The 25,871-nt window shown below is 41.4% G+C and overlaps 1 protein-coding gene across 1 annotated transcript; it reads left to right on the forward strand.

Moving 5' to 3' along the window:
• The first annotated feature begins 1,001 nt into the window (after positions 1-1,001).
• On the forward strand, positions 1,002-24,012 carry LOC132390013 (protein Z-dependent protease inhibitor-like). The gene is made up of 5 exons (XM_059962594.1): positions 1,002-1,182; positions 7,223-7,946; positions 11,921-12,191; positions 19,193-19,340; positions 19,429-24,012. The coding sequence occupies exons 2-5, from the start codon at positions 7,259-7,261 to the stop codon at positions 19,618-19,620; spliced, it is 1,299 nt and encodes a 432-aa protein (XP_059818577.1). The 5' UTR covers positions 1,002-1,182; positions 7,223-7,258; the 3' UTR covers positions 19,621-24,012.
• Positions 24,013-25,871: the final 1,859 nt, after the last annotated feature.

The raw sequence follows: 25,871 nt of genomic DNA on the forward strand, positions 1-25,871 counted from the left end.
TTATAAAGCTCAGCATCACATCCTTGTATTCTAGACATCTTGCAATGAAAGCTAACATTGCATTTGCCTTCCTCAACACAGACTCAACCTTTATCTGTATAAAAGTCTGTTTAGAAACATAGAAAGCCTACAGCACAATATAAGCCCTTCGGCCCACAAAGCTGTACCAAACATGTTCTTATCTGAGAAATTACCTAGGGTTACCCATACACTCTATTTTACTAAGTTCCATGTACTTATCCAGGAGCATCTTAAAAGACCCTATTGTATCTGCCTCCACCACCGTTGCCAGTAGCCCCTTCCATGCACTCACCACACTCTGCATAAAAAACCTACCCCTGACATCTCCTCTGTACCTACTTCCAAGCACCTTAAAACTGTGCCCTCTCGTGCTAGCCATTTCAGCCCTGGAAAAAAGCCTCTGACTATCCACACAATCAATGCCTCTCATCATCTTATACACCTCTATCAGGTCACCTCTCATCCTCCATCGCTCCAAGGATAAAAGGCCGAGTTCATTCAACCTATTCTCATAAGGCATGCTCCCCAATCCAGGTAACATCCTTGTAAATCTCCTCTGCACCCTTTCTACGGTTTCTATATCCTTCCTATAGTGAGGCGACCAGAACTGAGCACAGTACTCCAAGTGGGGTCTGACCAGGGTCCTATATAACTGCAACATTACCTCTCAGCTCCTAAATTCAATTCCACAATTGATAAAGGTCAATACACCGTACACCTTCTTAACCACAGAGCCAACCTGCACAGCAGCTTTGAGTGTTTCTGTAATGTTACCACTCTGCTACCAAACCCAATGCTAATTCAAGGTCATTTGTTAATTTTCAATCTAAGACTGCATAAATTTGAGTTGGAATGGGGCAAGAATTATCCCAGACCTGATTTCTATTTGCCCCACCATAAACTACAATATCTTAACTTAGGACAGCAGGGAAAAAATAGAAACAAAAGTAATTCAGAAGCACTGTTTATGGTTAAAATGGTTCTGCTTGCACATTGGATTGGGTAATGTGTGCTCATCGTTAATAGTTAGTGAGCAGTAAATGACTTGTGGTTTGCTGACTCATTTGGCTTGTTTCCACAACGCAGACTCTATCAGAATGATGTTGTAAGATATGCAGCAGCAAAATATCTACTATCACCAGTGCGAGTAAGAAGAGAAATGTGAGTTGTATGGTTTCCTTACACTGACAGTTTTGTCTGTTGTATTTTATCTTCATTGTTTTGATCATTATTTAATAATTAGCAAGTTTAAATTAATTTCAGACTATTGGCTTGTGCTGTGTTTGACCAGTACTGCGTTGGACTCAAGACAGGCAATCTGATAAAGTACAATCAAATAACATGGACTAAAGAACACTACACACTTTCCATCCGTGCTGGGTTGATGTTGAGCTAGCAACTTTGCCTCGTAAAAAATAGACAAATGCTAAAGAAACAGCAAGGTTGCTGCCCGATGCACCAAAAGGCATGGAGAGGAACAACAACAAAGACCAGTGGATTCAAATAAACCATCATTATTTTCTGCTCTTTTCTTAAATGTGGGGAGGATGATTCCTATAGTGGGACAGTCTATTACCAGAGGGCACAGACTCTGAATAGAGAAACATCCATTTAGAACAGAGAGAATGAGGAATTCCTTTGCCAGAGGTGGTAAATCTGTGCAATTCATTGTCACAGATGCTTGTGGTTTTCAAGTCATTGGGTATACTTAAAGCGGAGGTTGATCGTTTTTGATTAGTAAGGACATCGAAGGTTACAGGAAGAAGGCAGGAGAATGGAGTTGAGAGGGATAATAGATAAGCCATGATGAAATAGCGGAATAGACTCAATGGGTCAAATGGACGAATTCTGCACTTACCTTATATGGTCTAATATTCTGATGCATTAAAAGTGTTTTCAGGACAATTAATTAAATGGTCAGAGACAATGAGACACCTCCTTAGTGACTGTAGGTCATCATCGGTGTTAACTAATATGATCATCAGAGCTAGTCATTGGGAGCACTGTGGGATGCTCACTCATCAATGGGGTATCGTCTGGCCATCACCCCACAGCTCAGAACTGGAACTTGATTTACTACATATGGGTTGTGCTTCAATTCCTGTGTTGTCTGACTCATGTTGTCATCAGATCAGAGTTTGGTGCTTTGATGATTTGTGGGTCCGATGTAATAGGATTCAAGATCCATGATTTTTATTTTATTTAGAAACATGCACAGAGTAAGCCCCTCAATCCTTGCTGCCCCAGCAACGCCTGACAACCCTAATTTAACCCTAACCTCATTTTACAATATCCTACCCAATACATCTTTGGAGTGTGGGAGGAAACCGGAGGACTTGGGCAAAACCCACACATTCTATGGGGATGCCATATAAACTCTGTACAGACCACTCTAGGATTGAACTCCAAACTCTGATGTCCCAAGATGTAAGAGCATTGTGCTAACCAGCACACGACCGTGCTGTCCCAAAGAGGGTTTAATGTCATTTCCAGTACTCAAATGTAAAGGAAAACATTGTCATTACTCTGGAACCAATGCAATACAAAAAAAAACCATTAGATAGAGAATGTAATGATAACTTAAGAAAAGCAATATATATAAATACATAAGATAGCTTAAATACACAGATTGATTGTATGTCTATAAAGTGTCGCTAGGCACAGGAGTGTCTGTACATAAGGTGACTGACAGGAAATGATGAAGTAATGGTGATTGGGTGGGTTAGTGGGTGGAGATGTTGATCAGCCTCACTGCTTAAGGAAGTAACTATTTTTGAGTCTGGTGGTCCTTGTATAGCTGCATCCCTGATGAGAGTGGGACGAATAGTCCATAAACAGGATGGGAGGCCTCTGTCATGATCTCACCGGCCCTTTTCCAGCACCTTTCTGCACTTTCTGTTCTTGGTGGCAGGTGGGCTGGCACTGGTGATGTGTTGGGCAGTTTGATGTGTATTCCAGCTATGGAATGGTGAATTATCTAATACTTATTCTTCACTAGCTTTAATTTGAGCAGCATGGTAGTGTAGCAGTTAGCTCAACACTTCACAGTGCCAGTGATGACTGATCAGGCTTCAATTCCTGATGCCGTCTGTAAGGTGTTTGTATGTTCTCCCCTGACCATGTGGAACTCCTCCTGGTATTCCGATTTCCTCCCACATTCTCCACACATGTGGTTAGGGTTAGTCAGTTGTGGGGGTGTTATTTTGATACCAACATAGCAACACTGGTGGGCTGCCTAGCACAATCCTCACTGATTTAATTTGATGCATACAAAATGCATTTTACTCTATGTTTCTGTGTATGGTACATGTGACAAATAAAGTTAATCTCTTAGGAGGTATGTTACAGGCTTCTACATTTCAATCACCTATATCATGGATAGCATTTTACAATGTGTGGTACGAGCATGCACATTTCACAAGGAAGTCCTTGTATGATTTATTTTTGGTCTGCAACACATGCTTCAATGTAATAACTTTTGTTTTATTTAGTAAGTGTAAGTATATAGTTGTGTTAGAAGGCAACAATGGACAGATTGCATTTGAATCCCAGGGGGACCAATATCCTGGTGGGGAGGTTTGCTAAGGCTACTGGGGAGGGTTTAAACTAGAATTGTTGGGGGGTGGGAACTGAATATAAGAGACTGGGGAAGACGGGGTTGGCTCACAAATAGAGAAAGCTTGTTGATAGTGTGAGAGGGAGGATAGGCAGGTGATAGAGAAGGGACGCGCTCAGACACAAAGTTTCAGACGTGTCTATTTTAAGGCAAGGAGAGTTGTGAATACAGCGGATGAGCTTAGAGCATGGATCAGTAACTTGGAGATATGATGTGGTGGCCATTACAGAGACTTAGATGGCTCAGGGACAGGAATGGCTACTTCAAATGCCGGGTTTTAGATGTTTCAGAAAGGACAGGGAGGGAGGCAAAAGAGTCGGGGGTGTGACACTGTTGATCAGAGATAGTGTCACGGCTGCAGAAAAGGCGGATGCTATGGAGGGATTGTCTACAGAATATCTGTGGGTGGAGGTTAGCAACAGGAAAGGGTCAATAAATTTACTGGGTGTTTTTTATAGGCCGCCCAATAGTAACAGGGATATCGAGGAGCAGATAGGGAAACAGACCCTGGAAAGGTGTAATAATAACAGTGTTGTAGTGATGGGAGATTTTAATTTCCCAAATATCCATTGGCGTCTCCTGTGAGCAAAGGGTTTAGATGGGGGGGGGGGAGTTTGATAGGTGTGTTCAGGAAGGTTTCTTGACACAATAAGCCTACAAAATGAGAGGCTGTACTTGATTAGGTATTGGGAAATGAACCTGGTCAAGTGTCAGATCTCTCAGTGGGACAGCATTTTGGAGATCATAATTCTATCTCCTTTACAATAGCATTGGAGAGAGATAGGGACAGACAAGTTAGAAAAGTGTTTATTTGGAGTAAGGGGAATTATGAGGTTATCAGGCAGGAAATTGGAAGCTTAACTTGGGAACAGATGTTTTCAGGGAAAAGTACGGAAGAAATGTGGCAAATACTTAGGGGATATTTCTGTAGAGTTCTGTATAGGTACATTTCAGTGAGACAGGGAAGTTATGGTAGGGTACAGGAACCGTGATGTACAAAGGCTGTAATAAATCTCATAAAGAAGAAAAGAAAAGCTGACAAAAGGTTCAGAGAGTTAGGTAATGTTAGAGATCTAGAAGATTATAAGGCTACTAGGAAGGAGCTTAAGAAGGAAATTAGGAGAGCCAGAAGGGGCCATGAGAAGGCCTTGGTGAGCAGGATTAAGGAAAACCCCAAGGCATTCTACAAGTATGTGAAGAGCTACAGGATAAGACGTGAAAGAATAGGACCTATCAAGTGTAACAGTGGGAAAGTGTGTATGGAACTGGAGGAAATAGCAGAGGTACTTAATGAATACTTTACTTCAGAATTCACTATGGAAAAGGATCTTGGTGATTGTAGTGATGACTTGCAGCAGACTGAAAAGCTTGAGCATGTAGATATTAAGAAAGAGAATATGCCGGAGCTTTTGGAAAGCAACAAGTTGGATAAGTCACCAGGACTGGATGAGATGTACCTCAGGCTACTGTTGGAGGCGAGGGAGGAGATTGCTGAGCCTCTGGTGGTGATCTTTGCATCATCAGTGGGGACGGGAGAGGTTCTGGAGGATTGGAGGGTTGCGGATGTTGATCCTTTATTCAAGAAATGGAGTAGAGATAGCCCAGGAAATTATAGACCAGTGAGTCTTACTGCAGTGGTTGGTAAGTTGATGGAAAAGATCCTGAGAGGCAGGATTTATGTACATTTGGAGAGGTATAATATGATTAGGAATAGTCAGCATGGCTTTGTCAAAGGCTGGTCATGCCTTACAAGCCTGATTGAATTTTTTGAGGATGTGACTAAACACATCGATGAAGGAAGAGTAGTAGATGTAGTGTATATGGATTTCAGCAAAGCATTTGATAAGGTAACCCATGAAAGGCTTAGTGAGAAAGTAAGGAGGCATGGGATCCAAGGGGACATTGCTTTGTGGATCCAGAACTGGCTTGCCCACAGAAGGCAAGGAGTGTTTGTAGATGGGTCATTTTCTGCATGGAGGTCGGTCACCAGTGGTGTGATTTTAGTAAATGACCTGGATGAGGAAGTGGAAGGATTGGTTAGTAAGTTTGCTGATGTCACAAAGGTTGGAGGTGTTGTTGATAGTGTGGAGGGCTGTCAGGGGTTACAGTGGGACATTGATAGGATGCAAAACTGGGCTGAGAAGTGGCAGATGGAGTTCAACCCAGATAAGTGTGAAGTGATTCATTTTGGTAGGTCAAATATGATGGCAGAATATAGTATTAATGGTAAGACTCTTGACAGTGTGGAGGATCAGAGGGATCTTGGGGTCCATGTCCATAGGACACTCAAAGCTGCTGTACAGGTTGACACTGTGGTTAAGAAGGCATACGGTGTATTGGCCTTCATCAATCGTGGAATTGAATTTAGGAGCCAAGAGGTAATGTTGCGGCTATATAGGACCCTGGTCAGACCCCACTTGGAGTACTGTGCTCAGTTCTGGTCACCATACTACAGGAATGACGTGGAAACCATAGAAAGGGTGCAGAGGAGATTTACAAGGATGTTGCCTGGATTGGGGAGCATGCCTTATCAAAGTTGTTTGAGTGAACTCGGCCTTTTCTCCTTAGAGCAACGGAGGATGAGAGGTGACCTGATAGGGTTATATAAGATTATGAAAGGCATTGGTCGTGTGGCTAGTCAGAGGCTTTTTCCCAGGGCTGAAATGGTTGCCACAAGAGGACACAGGTTTAAGGTGCTGGGGAGTAGGTACAGAGGAGATGTCAGGGGTAAGTTTTTTACTTAGAGAGTGGTGAATGTGTGGAATGGGCTGCCAGCAATGTGGAGGAAGATACGATTGTGTCTTTTAAGAGACTTTTAGATAGGTACATGGAGCTTAGTAAAATAGAGGGCTATATGTAAGCCTAGTAGGGACATGTTCGGTACAACTTTGTATTGTGCTGTAGGTTTTCTATGTAAGGCTAGGATCAACACGTGAAGCTGGCTAGTTTGATGGGTGAACAAAGGACTGTGGATGAGAGCTGGGTTAAATAGGCTGCAGGTGATGAGTTGGAAATGAGAGGCAGCTGACTCCTGTTAGCTGGGTGGGGACTGGGAGGTGCTGGCAAGTGTAGGTCTGACAAGCTGTGAAGACCCAAAGAATTAATCTCTAATACTCGGCAGCTGTGCAGAAGCACTAGGACATAAAACCCAATCCATTCCATCAGTGAAGGAAGTCTGCCCTCTGATATTACTAGCTTGGCCCATGATTCGTGAACATGGTTGAATGTCAGAAGCAACCCTCCAACACCCCCACCCTCACCCCAGTTGGGTCTAGTAAGCTAATCAGTTCCGGAGACAGTTAGAGAAGAAAGATAAATGACCAGCAGATTCCACATCTGTGAACACTTAACTAGGTTAAAAATTGAAATAAAGTTCAAGATAGTTTAATGTAATTTCCAGTACACTAATGTAAAGGAGAACAAAATAACTGTTACTCTGGATCTGATGCAGCACAAAAAACACAATAAGATAAAGAACACAATAATAATAAAAAACACAATAGGTATAAAATAGCTTATATACATAGATTGCTTGTATGTCAATAAAGCTAATATTCATCTACAATCTAGCATACCATGTTGCAGGTAATTCTGAAGTCATCAAGATAAGAGAAAAAGAAAATGAGATTTTTAATCTTTCTGCTATGTGGTGGATTTGTGGCCACCAAAGTATCACAGAGGCCTGGATTCAATTCTCGCCCAGAACATAGGAAGAAGCATCCTCAGAATTTCAATTTGCCTTCACATTCTAATGCTGAAGCACAACGGCAACAAGCAGAATCAATCCCTGATCTACAGAGAATCTACCTGCTAACGGAAAAGAACAGTGAATTTGGTTTCAACGTCTACAGGAAAATAGCAAACCTGCATGAAGATAATGTATTTTTCTCACCTAATAGCATCTCTACAACATTTACCATGCTCTCTCTTGGTGCCAAAGGAGCAACACGTAACAACATACTCCAAGGCCTCAACATAGAGGGCCTTGCCAGTACTGGTAACCAGTACCAACTGCATGGCTTGTTCCAATGGCTCCACAGAAACATCACCAACAACAGGGATTTGCTCATCTCTCAGGGAAACTCCCTGTTTATACAGAACAATCTTGAACTGAAACAAACATTCATCAAAGACCTTTCCCATTTTTATAATGCTGATATTACGCCAGTAAACTTTCAAGACACAATCAGTACCAAAGATATTATTAACCAATATATTCGCAACAGAACAGATGGAAAAATCAACAAGTTATTAGAATCTGTGGATGCTAAAGCCAGACTTATGTTTATTAATTACATCTTATTCAAAGGTAAGATTTTTTCCCAATATTTTTATTATGGATATGAAATTATTTCAAAGTATTAGTAATCATAAACCAATCACATTACAGTGGATTCCTGTTAATTGGGCCATTAGTTAATCAGGGCAGCTGCTTATTTGGAACAACTCTTAATGAACAAAATATAATCAAGAAGATAGCTGGCATTCCTGTCATTTATTTGCAATGCTATGCTACTTAATTGGGACAGGAAACTGTTACCAAACAGTTTCTGACTAGGGTTAGTCATGTGCACTCGTGTGGCTGTTCAACACTACACCGTGCTTAGAGTGGACAGTTTTTAAATAGTATTAGTTGTATGTGTTTGTGTTCAAAAAGCAGTGATCTTTATCACTGATTGTTGGTTGAGAAATATGCAGTTGAACTATTCACAACTGTTTTGCTCACTGTGGTTTCAAGCAGTCAGGTTTGGAGATGCCAAAGATAGCTGAGAGTAAAAACGAAACAATTTCACTACTTCAACAAGATAGGAGCTATGAAGAATTTGAATGTATCAAGAATTATCTTAAACGTTACAATGAAAATGAAGATTTGTAAGATGCAATTATTGAAGTCATTGTATTATCTGTATCTACACTGATTTTGTTCATTTACAGTCAATCACAAGAACACGGCAGCGTACCTTTGGTAACTATTGGGATCTAATTCATAGTTTTATATTGTAGTAATATTAGCAGTGTTCCAATTTGTTCTGTATTTCATTTAAAAACATAACTTGTTACTGAGTTAAACACTAGTTTCCTATTTTTACACTTTTTAAAGTAATTTTGTGAAACTAATTAGACAATAGACAGTAGGTGCAGGAGTAGGCCATTCAGCCCTTCTAGCCAGCACAGCCATTCACTGTGATCATGGCTGATCATACAAAATCAGTACCCCCGTTCCTGCCCTTTCCCCATATCCCTTGACCCCGCTATCTATAAGAGCTTTATCTAACTCTCTCTTGAAAGTATCCATTGGGGCAGCAACTTATTTTGATCAAAATATACAGGCCCAATGTGACAATTAACCAGAATCCATTGCACTTGATTTTTGAATTGAAAATCCCAGTGGAAGTTTCAGAGTGAAATCAGCACAATATCTAAAAAAAAATTACAATAACACAAGGAAATCTGCAGATGCTGGAAATTCAAGCAACAGACACAAAATGCTGGTGGAACGCAGCAGGCCAGGCAGCATCTATAGGGAGAAGCATAGTCGACGTTTCAGGCCGACACCCTTCCTGACAAAGTCCTTACAATATATTAGTTGGTAACAAGGAAGTGATACCAAACCTGTCAGTAAATGCATAGAGAAAGAAAGAATGAAAGAACTATAAAGATTCACAAATTCAGTCCTCCCCATGGCTTGTAAAATGCTTACATTGGACAAACATATCAAGTCAAGCTCAAGTTTATTATCATTTAACTGTACACATCTATACTGCCAAACAAAACAATGTTTCTCTGGACCAAGGTACACAACAGAACATGCAACCGACACAACACGTAAGTAATATTACCACAAATAAAGCAACAAATAATAAGATGCATTGACAACACAAGTTAAAAGGTAAACAGTATAACGCTACTGGTGCTTCACACATAATGAGACCTGGGTGGTGACAGGTTCAGTAGTCTCATAGAACCATAGAACATTACAGCACAGAAACAGGCCTTTTGGCCCTTCTTGGCTGTGCCAAGCCATTTTTCTATCTAGTCCCACTGACCTGCACCTGGACCATATCCCTCCATACCCCTCTCATCCATGTACCTGTCCAAGTTTTTCTTAAATGTTAAAAGTGCTCCGGTGCTCCCCGTGTGGCCTTTTATATATTGGTGAGACCCGATGAAGACTGGGAGACTGTTTCACTGAACACCTGCGCTCTGTCCGCCAGAGAAAGCAGGATCTCCCAGTGGCCGCACATTTTAATTCCACGTCCCATTCCCATTCTGATATGTCTATCCATGGCCTCCTCTACTGTCAAAATGAATCCAAACTCAGGTTGGAGGAACAACACCTTATATACTGGCTGGGTAGCCTCCAACCTGATGGCATGAACATTGACTTCTCTAACTTCAGTTAATCCCCCTCCTCCCCTTCTTACCCCATCCCTGACATATTTAGTTATTTGCCTATTCTCCATCTCCCTCTGGTGTTCCCCCCCGCTTCTTTCTCCCGAGGCCTCCCGTCCCGTGATCCTTTCCCTTCTCCAGCTCTGCATCACTTTCGCCAATCACCTTTCCAGCTCTCAGCTTCATCCCACCCCCTCCGGTCTACTCCTATCATTTTGCATTTCCCCCAACCCCCCACTACTTTCAAACCTCTTACTATCTTTCCTTTCGGTTTGTCCTGACGAAGGGTCTCAGCCCGAAACGTCAACAGCACTTCTCCCTATAGATGCTGCCTGGCCTGTTGTGTTCCACCAGCATTTTGTGTGTGTTGTTTCGATCAAGAGTTAGCAATGGTATACATATATATGTGTGTAAAAATGAAGTTCCCAAACTTATTCAAGCTCAGGTGGCAAGAGTTACAGTCTTACGATGGTATTTAAGAAAGTTCAGTTCAGTTCAATTCACGGAATTTGAAGAGAGAGAGAGATATTTGTAATCCAAACAAACAGGTGCCATCAATCTTCCCGCTGTCCTCTGAATCCTCACACAAAATATCACCAACAGTAGCTCATCACAAAGGGGACCATCTTCAAGGGAACCACCACCCAGACAAGGGTCGACACACCAGTAGATTCCACAAGATTACCCCAATCACACACAACATGATAACCACTTATCCAGTTCCACGACACATGAAATAATTCCAACAGTCATTTGCCACAGGGGTGCTTTTCTTCAGTGAACTACCACACCTAGACAAGGGTAAACAAACGTGTGGTATTCACAAAGGTTTTCCCTTCACCAGAGAACCCACTCCTGTGGATTAACTATGTGACAATCACACTTTCGTATTCGAATGGAATCAAACTCACCCTTACGGGCTACTTAGAGAGAGAGTCCAAACAGTGATCTCTTTGTCACTAGGCTTCTTCTCTGGTGCCAGCACAGTGGTGGAGGGCACCGATTCGGATCTAGTTGCACTTGGCGGATCACTGGTCAAATGACTCATTGCAGTCTTACTGAATGAGACGATGTTAATGAGAAATATCAAATGCCTTGCAGTTATTTCATCAGTTGGAACAGATAGAACTTTTGGCCTTGATAGCAAGGTGTGGATGTCATATGATATATGTCTTTATTAAGAGGAATGTTGTATCCAGGGCTATGGACGTTGAATCAGCTAGATTCACAACATCATCTAGATCGGATGACATGGTGGCATAGCTGTTACCACTAAGCTATTACAGCTTAGGGCAGCGGAGTTCAGAGTTCCATTCCAACTCTGTCTGTAAGGAGTTTGCATGTCCCTCCCCATGGACTGTGGGGGTTTTCTCTGAGTTCTTGGGGTTCCTCCCACTGTCCAAAGATGTACCTGTTAACATGTTATTGTAAAAAGAAATAAATGTAAAGAAAGAATACTTGCCCTACACTCTCTACATAAGTGGGTGACAAGTTAGCAAAGTGATTAATGTAACGCTGTTACAGCACCAGCGATCTGGGTTCAATTCTCACTACTGTCTGTAAGGAGTTTGTACGTTCTCTCCATGACCGCATGGGCTTCTCCGGGTGCTCCAGTTTCCTCCCACAGTCCAAAGACATACTGGTTAATAATTTAATTGGTCTCATGGGTATTTTAGGCTGCAGGGACCAGTTACTCTGCTGCATCTTTAGATAAATAAAAAAAATAAATAATTACAAACCAAGAAAATGAAAATGTCTTGCCATTTATTCTCAATTACAGTATGTGCTGGCAAAAATGACACCACTTATTTTGCTTCTCTATAATATGACATAATGACTGAATGTGTACCTACGGAGTAATGACTAATGCTTTTTTTTTGGTTTCTTCAGGGAAGTGGAAGGCTCCATTTGATCCAAACTTGACAGTAAATGGAACGTTCTATGTAAACGCGTACACTCGAGTTAAAGTTCCAATGATGTACAAAGAAGGTCCATTTTTGTTAACGTATGACAAGAACCATTCGTGTACAGTCCTGAAGCTTCCGTACGAGGGAAGCGCAAGCATGCTGGTAGTGATGCCAACAGATGCAGGCTATCAGCTTCTGGAAGATGAACTATCAACTGAACTGATTGACCAGTGGATGAACGCCTTGAGAAACAAGTACGATTTCCAATTTGATAATTAAACAACCACCTACTTTACGAATTACCAGATCAGTAATTTCTTGCACCCAGGCCAGTATAGAGATTCAATAAAACCTTAGAATCATAGATGTCTGTGCACAGGAGCTCACTGATCTTCTCTTTCCATTTCTTATTTTTGTTATTGTTTTATTATATTTATCATTATTTTTGCTGTTTTTATTTTCATTTCTCATGGCTGTGTTTTTCTGCATAATTATATGTGCTAAACGTTCTTTGTGCTGTGTGGTGTTGGTACTGTGATGTTTTGCTTGGCTGAATTCATAAATATGGTGGTTCTCTAAGGTTGCCATTGCCAGGGGTGTTGTGGGGATAAGCTCCCATTACCTATTAAATGCTTCCAATGGTGTGTACGTCAAATAGCCTCTGACAACCAAGTCCAGTTCCTGGCCTTCATGTGAAGTCTAGCTCCTAGGCCGGGTGGAACTCTTCCTACTGACAGGAGAAAGGGCAAAAGCAGGTTACTGGCACACTAAAATTAGTTGCTTCAGGCAGATAGAGCTCATCAGCAATGGTTGGCAGCTCGTCTAGGAGAGGGAACGCTTTGATCTTAAATCTCAGCTGCTTTGAAGCTATATCCACCCATTGGGAAGGCTTTGGGAGTAAAAGCCGAGGTAAAGCCTAATGACAGTCCTACACTAAACAGACAGGCAGACATACTTTATTGATCCCGAGGGAAACTGAGTTTCGTTACAGCTGCACCAACCAAGAATAGTGTAGAAATATAGCAATATAAAACCACAAATAATTCAATAATAATAAGTAAATTATGCCCAGTGGAAATAAGTCCAGGACCAGCCTATTAGCTCAGGGTGTCTGACACTCCGAAGGAGGAGTTGTAAAGTTGTAAAGACAGCCGGAATGACTTCCTATGATGCTCAGTGTTACATCTCGGTGGAATGAGTCTCTGGCTGAATGTACTCCTGTGCCTAACCAGTACACTAAACACTAAACATTTAGTTCAACATTAAATGGCAACTCCTGCGATGCCGCTGGTGCCAAACTGTATCAGCCTCTGCTGTACCTTTGTATTCACCACCCGTGTGGTGGGGGGAGCCTGCTTCACGGGCAACAGCATGCTCTCCAAATCATACTGCCCTGGCTTGTGTATCACGTAGACAGCCAGGGTGCAATATCCATGGTCAGTCCCTATCAACAGCGGGCCTCAATGAGTATGGTTGAATGACAATTAAACAAACTTGAAATACTGCCTGAATTGCTGAGCTCTTCCAATATTGTCTGTTTATAACCCACTTCCCATCCTTGCCATGGTCCTGCAAGCTTCAGGAGCTCATCCACTTTGTGGCACGTTGCTCATCCCTTGAACCGGTCCATCGAAAATAAATCTGGATGAGAGTGAAGAGCTCTGACCTGTCGGGTATGGCTGGGACCAGGAGTCAGGAAGTGAGATTAACTTAAAGCCCATTTATGCCTGACTTGGGCAAGATATGTTGAATAAATCCCTTCAGTATCATTAACCTCTTTGACTCTGATGTTTTATGGCAGCTCTATAAAACACAGGTTTGACCACAACTAAAACATTGGAAGCAATTCTCATCCAAGGTAAGTTAAAGTTTTGAAGAAACTTGGTGGGATTGTTTTGGGGGTGAGGGATTTCAGTTACACAGTAGACAGGGGAAGCTGTGGTTGTATTTCATTAATTGGGAACACTGAGAGGTGATTCAATTGATATTGCATGAAGTGAGCCAGGAGAGATTGTTCTCGGAAATGGTGGAATTGAGAAGCAGTTGATGTAAATTTGAAGAGATTGAGAAGAGAGCCATAGGTTCTGTGAGGAGAAACATTATCTTGCAATATTTGTAGGGAGTTCCAGCTCAATATTGGAAAAGCAAGTTTCTCTCACTAATACTCATATTGATTTTATAGTTAAAATAGTAATTGTGCATTGCTGAAATTCTGATTAAAGTTCAAAGTTAATTTATTTTCAAAGTACATAAGTGTGACCATTTACATCTCTGAAATTCATTTTCTTGTGTGAAATCACAGGAAATACAAAAAATACAATAGAATCAGTGAAAGGCCAGCCTAAGTCAGTGTGCTCATAATAACAAAAATCACTTTGTTCATCCTGAGTGGGAAATTCTTTCATTACAGCAACAACATTTAAAAACAAACTGAGTAGTGTGCAGACTTAACAAATAATAAAATACAGAATAATAATATACACAGTAATAATGTACCAAAGTGCAATAATGTGCAATAATAATGTACAAAATAACAAAACGGAGAGTATTGTACTTTGATAGGTGTCTCCTCGTGCACAGAGATGAACTGTTGTATACGCTCGTTGCATTTGGTCAGAAAGGATTTTCTGGAATGATCCTTGTGACAGTGGATGAATCTGTTCGACAGGGCGCTCTGCTGCTTATTAAGTCAGTCATGGAGAGGATATGCCTGATTGCCCATAATGGATAACAGTTTGTTTAGTGACCTCCTCTCCACCACTAACTCAAAAGGGTCCAGGTTATGGCTAAGGACAGATCCAGCCTTTTTGATGAGTTTATTGGTCATTTTGCATCACCAGCGCCGATGCTGCTCCCCCAACATAAAGCTGTAAAGAAGACCACACTCACTACAACAGACTGGTATAAGATCTCCAACATCCTGCTGCTCACATTGAAGGATCTCAGCTCCCTCAGAAAACAGTCTGCTCATACCCTTCTTGTAAACAGCCTTGGTATTGGTTTTCCAGTCAAGTCTGTTGTACAGGTGAACTCCCAAGCATTTGTACTTCTCCCAGAATGTATACAGGACTCGTCACAGTCCCTTCTTCCTAAAATCAATCACCATCTCCCTGGTTTTGCCACATTCAGGAGCAGGTGATTCCTCCCACACCACTTCACAAACTTGTCCACCAGTCCTCTGTCTCCGACTCCTGCCCATCTGTGATACACCCAACCACCGCAGAGTCATCAGAGAACTTCTGCAAGTGGCCAGACTCAGAGTTGTACTAAAAGTCTGAGGTGTACAATGTGAACAGAAACGGAGACAGAACAGAAACAATGTAAATAAATAAATAAGATTAAATAAATAAATTAGATTAGATTAGATTCAACTTTGTTGTCATTGTGCCGAGTACAGATACAAAACCAATGAAATGCAGTTAACATCTAACCAGAAATGCAAAGAATAGTGTTATTTACAAAATAACTGCGAATAAAAAGTAAGTGCTACAGCACACAAATATAAAAGTACTGAGACAGTCCAATATGGGTGCAATACTGCTTAGCGCTGTGATGTGAGGTTCAGCAGGGTCACAGCCTCAGGGAAGAAGCTCTTCCTGTGCCCGCTGGTGTGGGAGTGGAGGCTCCTGTAGCACCTACCGGATGGGAGGAGAGTAAAAAGCCCATGGTTAGAGTGAGATGCATCCTTGATAATGCTTTTCATCCTGGCCAGGCAGTGTTTATGGTAGATGTTCTCAATGGTGGGCAATTGGGCACCAATAATCCACTGGGCAGTTTTCACCGCACTCTGGAGTGCTTTGCGGTCCGATACGGGACAATTACCATACCACATTGAGATGTAGTTGGTGAGTATGCTCTCAATGATACAGTGGATAAAATCCCGTCAGTATCCTGGGACAGAGATGAGCTCTCTTGATGCTCCACAGGAAATAAAGGCACTGTTGGTGCCTTTTTGATCAGGATGGAGGAGTCCAGGGACCAGGTGAGATCCTCGGAAATGTGGACACCAAGGAATTTGAAGCTTGATACACGCTCCACTACAGCTCCATTGATGTAGATGCGGACGTGAGTGTGGCTCCTAGCATGCCTGAAGTCCACAATGATCTCCTTGGTCTTCTGGGTGTTAAGGGCCAGGTTGTCAGCACACCACACAGCCAGGTGCTGGACCTCGTCCTGAAAGACAGTCTTGTCATCCCCTCTGATCAGGCCAACCACTGGGTGATGTCTGCGAACTTGATTATGGAGTTAGAACCATGTACAAGAATGCGGTCATAGGTGAAAAGGGAGTAAGAAGATCGCTCAGCACACAGCCTTGAGGCACACCGGTGTTAAGGGTGAGAGTGGAGGAGGAGAGGTTGTCTCACTTAACAGATTGGGGTCTGTTAGTCAGAAAGTCCAAGGTCATCCAGAGGGATGAGCCGATACCAAGCTTGCAAAGTTAGATAATCAGCTTGGAGGGGTGGGGGGGTCACAGTATTGAATGCCAAACAAAAGTCAATGAACAGCATTCTGATATAAGAGTTGGGGCTGTCCAGATTGGTCAGGGCAGAGTGAAGTGCCGTGGAGATGTCATCCTCTGTTGACCTGTTGGTGCGATAGGCAAATTGATGGGGGTCCAGGGCAGTGGGCAGACAGGATTTCAGATGTGATAGAACCAGTCTCTCAAAGCACTTGGGGCTGAGATGGGGTGAGTGCAACTGGGCGAAAGTCATTCAGGCCCATGGCAGTGGAATGCTTCGACACTAGCATGATGGTGGCGATCTTGTAGCTTGTGGGGACAATTGCCTGGGCCAGGGGCAGATTGAAAATGTCCTTGAAGACCCCGGTCAACTGCCTTGCAGACTCCGAGCACACGGCCAGGTATTCCATCCGGACCAGCCGCCTTTCGTACATTCACCCTGCTCAGGGTGGCGCAAACATCGGAGGTGGAAAGTGAGGGAGGCAGTTCACTGGGTGGGAGATCCGCTTTGAGGGTGACCTCCTTGTTTTCTCGGTCAAAGTGAGTGTAGAAGTAATTTGTTCATCAGGGAGGGAAGCAGAGCTGGAAGGGGGCACGGTACTAGGTGGTTTGAAGTCTGTAATGACCCGTATGCCATGCCACATGTTCCAGGGGTCCGAGGAGTTGAAATGATCCTCGATTCTCTGTTTGTATGTGTGTTTTGCCTGAGAGATTCCCCTCCTCAGGTTGGCCCTGGCTGAGCTGTTAGCCTCCCGGTCTCCAGACCTGAAGGCTGAATGTCTGGCTCTGAACAGGAGGCGAACCTCTCTGTTCATCCATGGTTTCTGATTGAGCAAAACTTTTATTTGTTTTTGTGATGTCACTCTATCTACGCACTTGTTGATGTGCTCAAGGACAGAGTTGGTGTATAAGTCAATGATAATCTGAGAGTCTGTGGTGGTATGGGCACTCGGCCTTTTCTCCCTGGAGCGACGGAGGATGAGAGGTGACCTGATAGAGGTGTATAAGATGATGAGAGGCATTGATCATGTGGATAGTCAGAGGCTTTTTCCCAGGGCTGAAATGGCTAGCACAAGAGGGCACAGTTTTAAGGTGCTTGGAAGTGGGTACAGAGGAAATGTCAGGGGTAAGTTTTTTTACACAGAGTGGTGAGTGCGTGGAATGGGCTGCTGGCAACGGTGATGGAGGTGGATACGATAGGGTCCTTTAAGAGACTCCTGGACAGGTACATGGAGTTCAGAAAAATAGAGGGCTATGGGTAACCCTAGGTAATTTCTAAGGTACGGACATGTTCAGCACAGCTTTGTGGGCTGAATGGCCTGTATAGCACTGTAGGTTTTCTATGTTTCTAAATCTCCCCTCAATCTTCTACATTCTAAGCAATAAAGTCCTAACCTATTCTATTTTTCCTTATAACTCAGGTCCTCAAGTGCAGGCAACAACTTAGTAAATCTTCTCTGCACTCTTATAATCTTATTTACACCTTTCCTGTAGGTAGAAAAGTTTCCCCTCTAACATTTGCAGGGATTTTTTTTCACACAGACAATAGCTGATACATAGAACATGCTGCCAGAAGAGCTGATGGAGTCAGAATAATCACTGTGTCTTAAGGAAGAGAGCAGAGCATAGAAGATACAGATGTCTTGCAGGTGAACAGGGCTGGAATATGAAAAGACTGGATAGAGTGGACATGGAGTGGAGTTTCCTAAGCTGGGGAAGTCTGGGACCAGAGAGCACAGCCTCACGATAGAAGGACATCCATTAAGGACAGAATTACACAGGAATTTCTTTAGCCAGAGGTTGGTGAATATGTGAAATGTATTACCATGTTAGCTGTGGAGGCTAAGTCATTGGATATATTTAAAACAGATCAGTAATGGCATAGTTACAGGGAGAAGGTGTGAGAACATATCAGCATAACTGAATGGCAGAGCAGACTCAATGGGCTGAATGATATAGATGGACAAGACAAAACAAGATTGTTTAATGTCATTTCCAGTACGTTAGTGTAAAGGAGAACAAAATAATTGTTACTCCGGATCCAATGCAGCTCAAAAAATCACAATGATATCAAGAAAACAATAATAAAAAACACAATAAGTATAAATACATATAGCTTATATACATGGATTGGACTGTGTGTCTACAAAGTGATGCTAGGTACAGTAGTGTCTGTACATAAGGTGACTGACAGAATATGATAAAGTTGTGGTGGTTGAGGTTATGGAGGGATGGGTTGATGGGTAGAGGTGTTGATCAGCCTTATTGATTGGGGAAAAAACTTGGGAAAAGTTGTCCTGGTGAGGATGCTACATAGCCGACTCCCTGATGGGATTGGGACAAACAGTCCATGAGCAGGGTGGGTGTCAAAGGATATAAGAAGAAGGCAGGAGAATAAATCAGCCCTGATTGAATGCAGAGCAGACTAGATGGACTAAATGTTTAATGGTCTCAAAGGGACAAAGCAAGACAACTTAGATGTAACAAAAGAAAACCTGCAAAATCCGAGTAACACACACAAAGTGCTGGAGGAACTCAGCAGGTTAGGCAACATCTATGGAAAAAATTACAGTCGCTGTTATGGGCCAAAACTCTTCATCAGGACATTGTGGGTCAGAGAGCCTTATCTTTGCTGTATAACTCCATGGATCTAAACTGTTCATCTATTCTTCCCCAATGTCTTCTTATAGAATAGTTTAGCATCATATATTACTTAGCATTACACTTGAACAGTATTAAATAATAACCTTGCTTTTCCTCAACTTGCCATCATGATTTCTGTCCAACATTTCCTAGGCACATTGACCTCTATTTTCCGAAGTTTAAATTGGAAAAGTCATACAAGATGGAAAGGAAGTTAAGGCAGTTGGGAATGATCACGCCTTTCTCAAATTCTGCTGACCTATCTGGAATCTCCTCATCACACCCACTGAAGATTTCTGAGGTATTTCTTATTCAAGGAACAATCTCAAGGCAATATGAGGAGGAAACAGAATTTGATTAACTGTGTTTTTTTTTGCTTATTTTTCCAGGTTATCCACAAAGCAGTGATTAGTGTGGATGAGAAAGGGACAGAAGCTGCAGCCGTCACTGGGGTTTTTGCGATTCCTTATTCACTGCCACTTGTCATAAAAATAGACCACCCTTTTATCTTTATGATTCACGAAGATATAACAAAAACTCTACTCTTTATAGGAAGGGTGAAAGATCCCACTAAACTGTAAGGGATCTTTTGATATAAAAAATAATCATTTGCATTTTAATTTGTTTTGATGCTCAAATAATACCTTAATTACCATTGTCACAAGTTTTACATTCGTCAATTATTTATTTGACATTGACAAGTAATCATATGCATCTTAACTGAGCAGAAGTATACTTTAAAAAACCCTGGAATTACAAGTGATCCTGTAATTTATTTTTTGTGTTTACTCAAAGAACACGGTAACGTCGTGGTTAATGCAACACCTTGGGGCATCAGAGTTCACAGTTCAATTCTAACACTGTCTGTAAGGAGTTTCTACATTCCTTCGCATGGAGTGTGTGGGTTTCCTCTGGGTGCTCCAATTTCCTCCCAAAATCCAAAGATGCACCAGTTAGTAAGTGAATTGGTCATTGTCAATTGTCCTGTGATTAGGTAAGGATTAAATCAAGGGTTCCTGGGCGATGCAGCTCATTGAGCTGGGCCTAGTCCATACAGTATCTCTACATAAATAAAATAAACTATCATCGCAAATCAGATTGAAAAGCATTATTAAAATGTCCACCTGCAATGCTGTACAAATCTATACACTGTATTTCTTCTATGTAATGTAAAGTAACATTTTTGAAAATAGTTTCATTAGTTGGTGGAACAATATATACAAAGACCAGAAGATTGCAAAGAAAGTCTGCAAAGGCCTCCAAAAGGCATCAGTTGTATGGGATACACACCATGAAGAATTCCCAAGGACTTCAGTAGACAAGTAAATAGGAAAACAAGTGAGATGAGTTTGCACTGCACCTATTCCTGGCACAAATTTAACAAACAAAATGACAGATCAGTTGTTAAAAATGAAGGAAGCAAAACCCTATCTCTCTCTCTCTCTCTCACGCGGGCGCACACACACACAAACACACACACACACACACACACACACACACACACACACACACACACACACACACACATCCATCTACAAGCTGATCTTTGGCATGGTTGGTTTCAATGCTACTTTCCTGATCCCATAAATTTTATGGTTCACACTAATCTAACAGTATTAATACCACTCCCAGTTCTGCTGTTTCTGCTTCCGTCTCCAATTGTGACTAATTGTGATCCAGGGAAACCTCCAAATTTATCATCTTCCGATTTATCCTTCTCCAGATCCACAACTCCACTGCAGAAAGTTTGCTGCACAAATTATATTTAGGACACCCCTTCTTTGAACATTTCGAAAACATATAAGTTTGGACACATACATGGATGGTGGAGCTATGGATGGCTATGGTCCAGGTGCAGGTCAATGGGTCTAGGCAGCTTAAATGGTTTGGCATGGACTAGATGGGCCAAATGGCCTGTTTCTGTGCTGTACTTTTCTATGACTCTAATATGAACTCATCTTTCACGTTAATTGTGTATGGGTTCATGGGAAGCACCATACCTTTGCCATGATAGCTACTGTATGTCTGTACTTAGCATTGGGCATTGTAAAGTGTGTGAAATCAGAGTTTTACTATGAACACATACACAAGAGTGCAGATATTATAATATGGAACAAAACCAACCTGCTGGAGGAACACAGTAGATCAAGCAGCATCTGTAAAGCTAAAGTGATGGTTGATATTTTGAGCCAAGACTCTGCTTCAGAGCAAGATGTACCTACCAGGATGTTCCCTGGATTAGAGGGCATGCCTATAGCAAGAGACTGGATGAGCTTGAGGTGTTTTCTCTGGAGCAGCACAGGCTGAGGGGAGAACTGATAGAAGTTTATAAGATTGTGAGAGGCACAGACAGAGTAGACAGACAGCATCTTTTTCTTCCCAGGCTTCAAATGTCTAATAGCAGAGGGCATGCATTTAAGGTGAGAGAGGGTCACTTCAAAGGAGATGTGATGGGCAATTTTTCTTTACAGAGAGTGGTGGGTGCCTGGAATACACTACCTGGGCTGGTGGTAGAGGCAGATACATTAGGGAATTTTCAGAAACATTTAGATAGACACATGAATGTGAAAAAAATGGAAGGAAATGGACATTGTGTAGGCAGAGAGGATTGGTTCAATTGGCCATTTGATTACTAATTTATCTGGTTCAGCACAACATTGTGTGCCGAAGCCCTTGTTCTTGTGCTCTACTGTTCTATATTGTATGCCTAACCTATTGCCTCCACAGATGCAGACTGACTCATTGAGTTCCTCTGTTTGTGTATCATGAGTACATGATCAGATACCCTACCACTGACAAGCTAATTGTTTTTTCAACTTTCCTTGTCAAAGTGACAGATTAATCCTGTCTCACAACGTCACCATGATTTTCTAAGTTATTGATATACATCTCCAGAAGAATGAAGGAAGTTTGTCTCCTTTTCATTCTAATAAAAGTATAGAAATTTATTGTGTATCCAGCATGTTAGATGGAACATTCAATGCAAATAATCCAGATTTAACAATCTCCTTAATACTTACTACTAACTTTACCTACCTTTTAAGTACAGATTCAATTTTTTTGAGAATTTGGAAGGATTACTATGGAGAAGAGAGCCTAGATTCAAGGTTCCAAGTAAATTTATTATCATAGTACATTTTGTCGCCATATACAAAACAACCCTGAGATTAATAATAACAATATTATAATAATTACAGACAGGACAATCCATAATACCCATCTGGATATAATAATACATGATAAACAAGCAAGAAAAATTTATTGAATAGATATAGCCATTCCAAACATACATAACATATAGAAATCAGTAAGTGAAAACATCAGAAATATGCTGAATTAAAAGGGAAAATTGAAAGACTATGGAACGTGAACAGGATGTACATTGTCTTGATAGTAATTTCTACAACTGATATCAACCCAAAGACACTACTCAATAGCAATAAACAATTAGGACTACACAGCAATATTTATGTAAATCTTCAAAAAAGCCCCAATATTAAACACTACTAGAATAGTCTGAAAGTTCCTAGCAATTGTGAAATGAGTGTACTTGGCTATTGCCATACCTCAGGTTTTACCAACTTGAGCTGAAAAAAATATATTTAAAACAAATAATAAGAAAGCAATATTGAGAGCATGAAACAAAGAGTCTTTAAAAGTGACTCCATAGTCTCTAGTGGGTTCAGTTTGAGGTAGAAGAGTTCAGTGATGGGGCAAGCGAAGTTTATCTCCTTTGGTTCAAGCCTGATGTATAAGGGGTGATAACTGTTTCTGAACCTGGTGGTGAGTCCTGATGCTCTTGTACCTCCATTGTGATGGTGTTAGTTAGAAAAAAGCATGGATTCTTGGATTGAACTGAAATAGCTTGTTTCTGTGTTCTAACTTTTATGAAATTCTAGTAAAGAGTGCATGAATATAAATGAATAGTTGCCAATCAGAATTACATACAATGGCTCTGAATAGGAATGGCTTCATTTTAGGTTGTAATGGGATTAGTTTATTTGAGCCCAATTAACAAAGTCCCAAACATTTTTACAAGATCAGAAACAGTTAAACAATTTTTTTAATACTTGAAATAAAATCATCTTTTCTCAAATGTAATTTTTATGCTCTGAAGTTGTGTTCATCACATTGATGCTGGATGTTTTTTTAGTTATGACCCATTTCCCTAAAGCTGAAAATTTTACATATTATGGGTGTGGGAGTCAGGGTGAAGAAAGATAAGGGATGCAAAGGCTACATATGGCTATGATTTTAGAGGTAAGGAATGTTGAGGTTACGTCTGGATCACCTATGATTTTAGAGATACAGGAAGCTGAGTCTACGTTTGGATCAGTTTGAAGATTTTTTAGATATACAGGAAGATGAGCCTAAATTTAGATCAGGCATGGTCTTATCGATTCTGTGGAGCAGGCTTCTTGAGGAGCTTATTGGATTCCTGCCACTCCTGTTTTTCTGGCCAGTACAACTATTCATCCAGTGGAGGAGGTTATACACTTCCAAATGACTGCCCAGAACCTGGAATGCTTACCCTTTGCATTTCTGAATAGTGAAGATTAGGGAATTTCTTCACTATTAAAGTGCTTATGGATCAATATATAGCTATTGTCTGTATCAAGTTGCTCTGCAAGATGTGGTAGATTTGTCTAAAGAATGAGAATCAATAAATGATTTTGAAGAAAATTTCCTTATGTAAGGTATAAATTTATTCTAAGGTATTTGATTTTAGTGTTGGAGTAAGATTGTAAATAAGTGCAATGCACACAAATTGCTGGAGGAACTGAGCAGGCCAGGCAACATCTAGGGAAAGGGTAGAGTTGAGGTCACGGCCCAAAATGCCAACTCTACTCTTTTCCTAGATGCTGCCTGGCCTGCTGAGTTCCGCCAGAATTTTGTGTGTGTTGCTCAGATTTCCAGCATCTGCAAATTTTCTCTTGTTTGTGATTTGACAACTAATAAAGTTACTATTGGCATCAAACAAATCATTTGTTATTGATTTTCATTTGCAATTAGAAAGTTTCTGACTAATTAACCATAAAACCTAGAAGCAAAATTAGGCCATTCAGCCCATTGAGTCCACTCCACAATTCCATGGCAGATTTATCATCCCCCTCAACCCCATTCTTTTGCCTTCTCCCCATAATCTTGATACCCCTACTAATCAAGAACCTATCAATCTCTGCTTTAAATATACCTAATGACTTGGCCTCCACAGCAATCTGTGACAATGAATTCCACAGATACCCCACCTTCTGGTGAAAGAAGTTCTTCTTTGATCTAAAGGAAAATCCTCCGCTTTTGAAGCTGTTATCTCTGGTCCTAGACTCCCCCATTATAGGAAACATCATCTCCACGTCCAGTCAATCTAGACCTTCAAATATCTGATGAATTTCATTTAGGTCTCATTCTTCTAAACTCCAGTGAGCTTAGGTCCAGAGCCATCAAGTGCTTCTCATACATTAACCCTGTCATTCCTGGGATCATTCTCACCAACCTCCTCTGGACCCTCTCCAATTCCAGTACATCCTTTCTTAGATAAGGGCCCAAAACTGCTCACAATACCCCAAGTAAGGGTGATTGGCTTAAGAAGAAAAATAAGGTCACTGCAGATTCTCTTACAAACAGAACTGGACTGGTCAAAGAACACTGAGGCTGTCTACACGAAGAGTCAGAGCTGTCTCTACTTCCTGAGGAGACTGAGGTCCTTTAACATCTGCCAGACGATGCTGAGGATGTTCTATGAGTCTGTGGTGGCCAATGCTATCATGTTTGCTGTTGTGTTCTGGGGCAGCAGGCTGAGGGTAGCAGACACCAACAGAATCAACAAACTCATTCATAAGGCGAGTGATGTTGTGGGGGTGGAACTGGACTCTGATGGTGGTGTCTGAAAAGAGGATGCTGTCCAAGTTGCATGCCATCTTGGACAATGTCTCCCATCCACTTCATAATGTACTGGTTCGGCACAGAGTACATTCAGCCAGAGACTCATTCTACCGAGATGCAACACTGAGCGTCACAGGATGTCATTCCTGCCTGTGGCCATCAAACTTTACAACTCCTCCCTTGGAGTGTCAGACACCCTGAGCCAATAGGCTGGTCCTGGACTTAATTCCACTTGGAATAATTTACTTATTATTATTTAATTATTTATGGTTTTATATTGCTATATTTCTACACTATTCTTGGTTGGTGCAACTGTAACGAACCCAATTTCCCTCGGGATCAATAAAGTATGTCTGTCTGTCCGTACATTCTAAGGAATAAAGACCTAGCCTAGCCAACCTCTCCTTCTACAGTAACTCAGGTATTCAAGTCCTGAAAAGATCCTTGTGGATCATTTCTGCACTCTTTGCAGTTTAAAACTGTGTTTCCTACAATAGGATGACCAAAATTATACATGTACTCACTAAGTATGGCCTCACTAATGACTTATACAACAGCAATATGATGTCCCTGCTTCTATACTCAATGCCCGGTTTGATGAAGACCATTGTCCTAAATACCTAATACCATGGTGACTACCTGCAATGTCATTTTCAATGAACTTTAATGTCTCTCTGTACTAGTGTCCTAACATTTATAGTTTTATCGATTCATTTATTTATTTATTAAGATACAGCGTGGGACAGGCTCTTCTGGCCCTTCAAACTGCCCTGCTCAGCTACCCCCAATTTAATGCTAGCCTAATCATGGGAGAATTAATAATGACCAAATAATTGTACATGTACTTCCTTGGTCTGTGGGAGGAAACCAGAGCACCTGGAGGAAACCCATCCAATCACAGGGAGAATATACAAACTCCTTACAGAAAGCAGCAGGAATTGAACCACAC

Source organism: Hypanus sabinus, chromosome 2 (assembly GCF_030144855.1).
Source record: "Hypanus sabinus isolate sHypSab1 chromosome 2, sHypSab1.hap1, whole genome shotgun sequence".
Classification (NCBI taxonomy): domain Eukaryota; kingdom Metazoa; phylum Chordata; class Chondrichthyes; order Myliobatiformes; family Dasyatidae; genus Hypanus; species Hypanus sabinus.

What these genes read in the sequence shown, in the direction of transcription:
- LOC132390013 (XM_059962594.1), top strand. Translation starts at nt 7,259, where the DNA reads ATGAGATTTTTAATCTTTCTGCTATGTGGTGGATTTGTGGCCACCAAA. An exon ending in TAATTACATCTTATTCAAAG is followed by an intron (nt 7,947 to 11,920) that starts GTAAGATTTTTT and finishes TGGTTTCTTCAG; the next exon opens with GGAAGTGGAAGGCTCCATTT. An exon ending in ACCCACTGAAGATTTCTGAG is followed by an intron (nt 19,341 to 19,428) that starts GTATTTCTTATT and finishes TTATTTTTCCAG; the next exon opens with GTTATCCACAAAGCAGTGAT.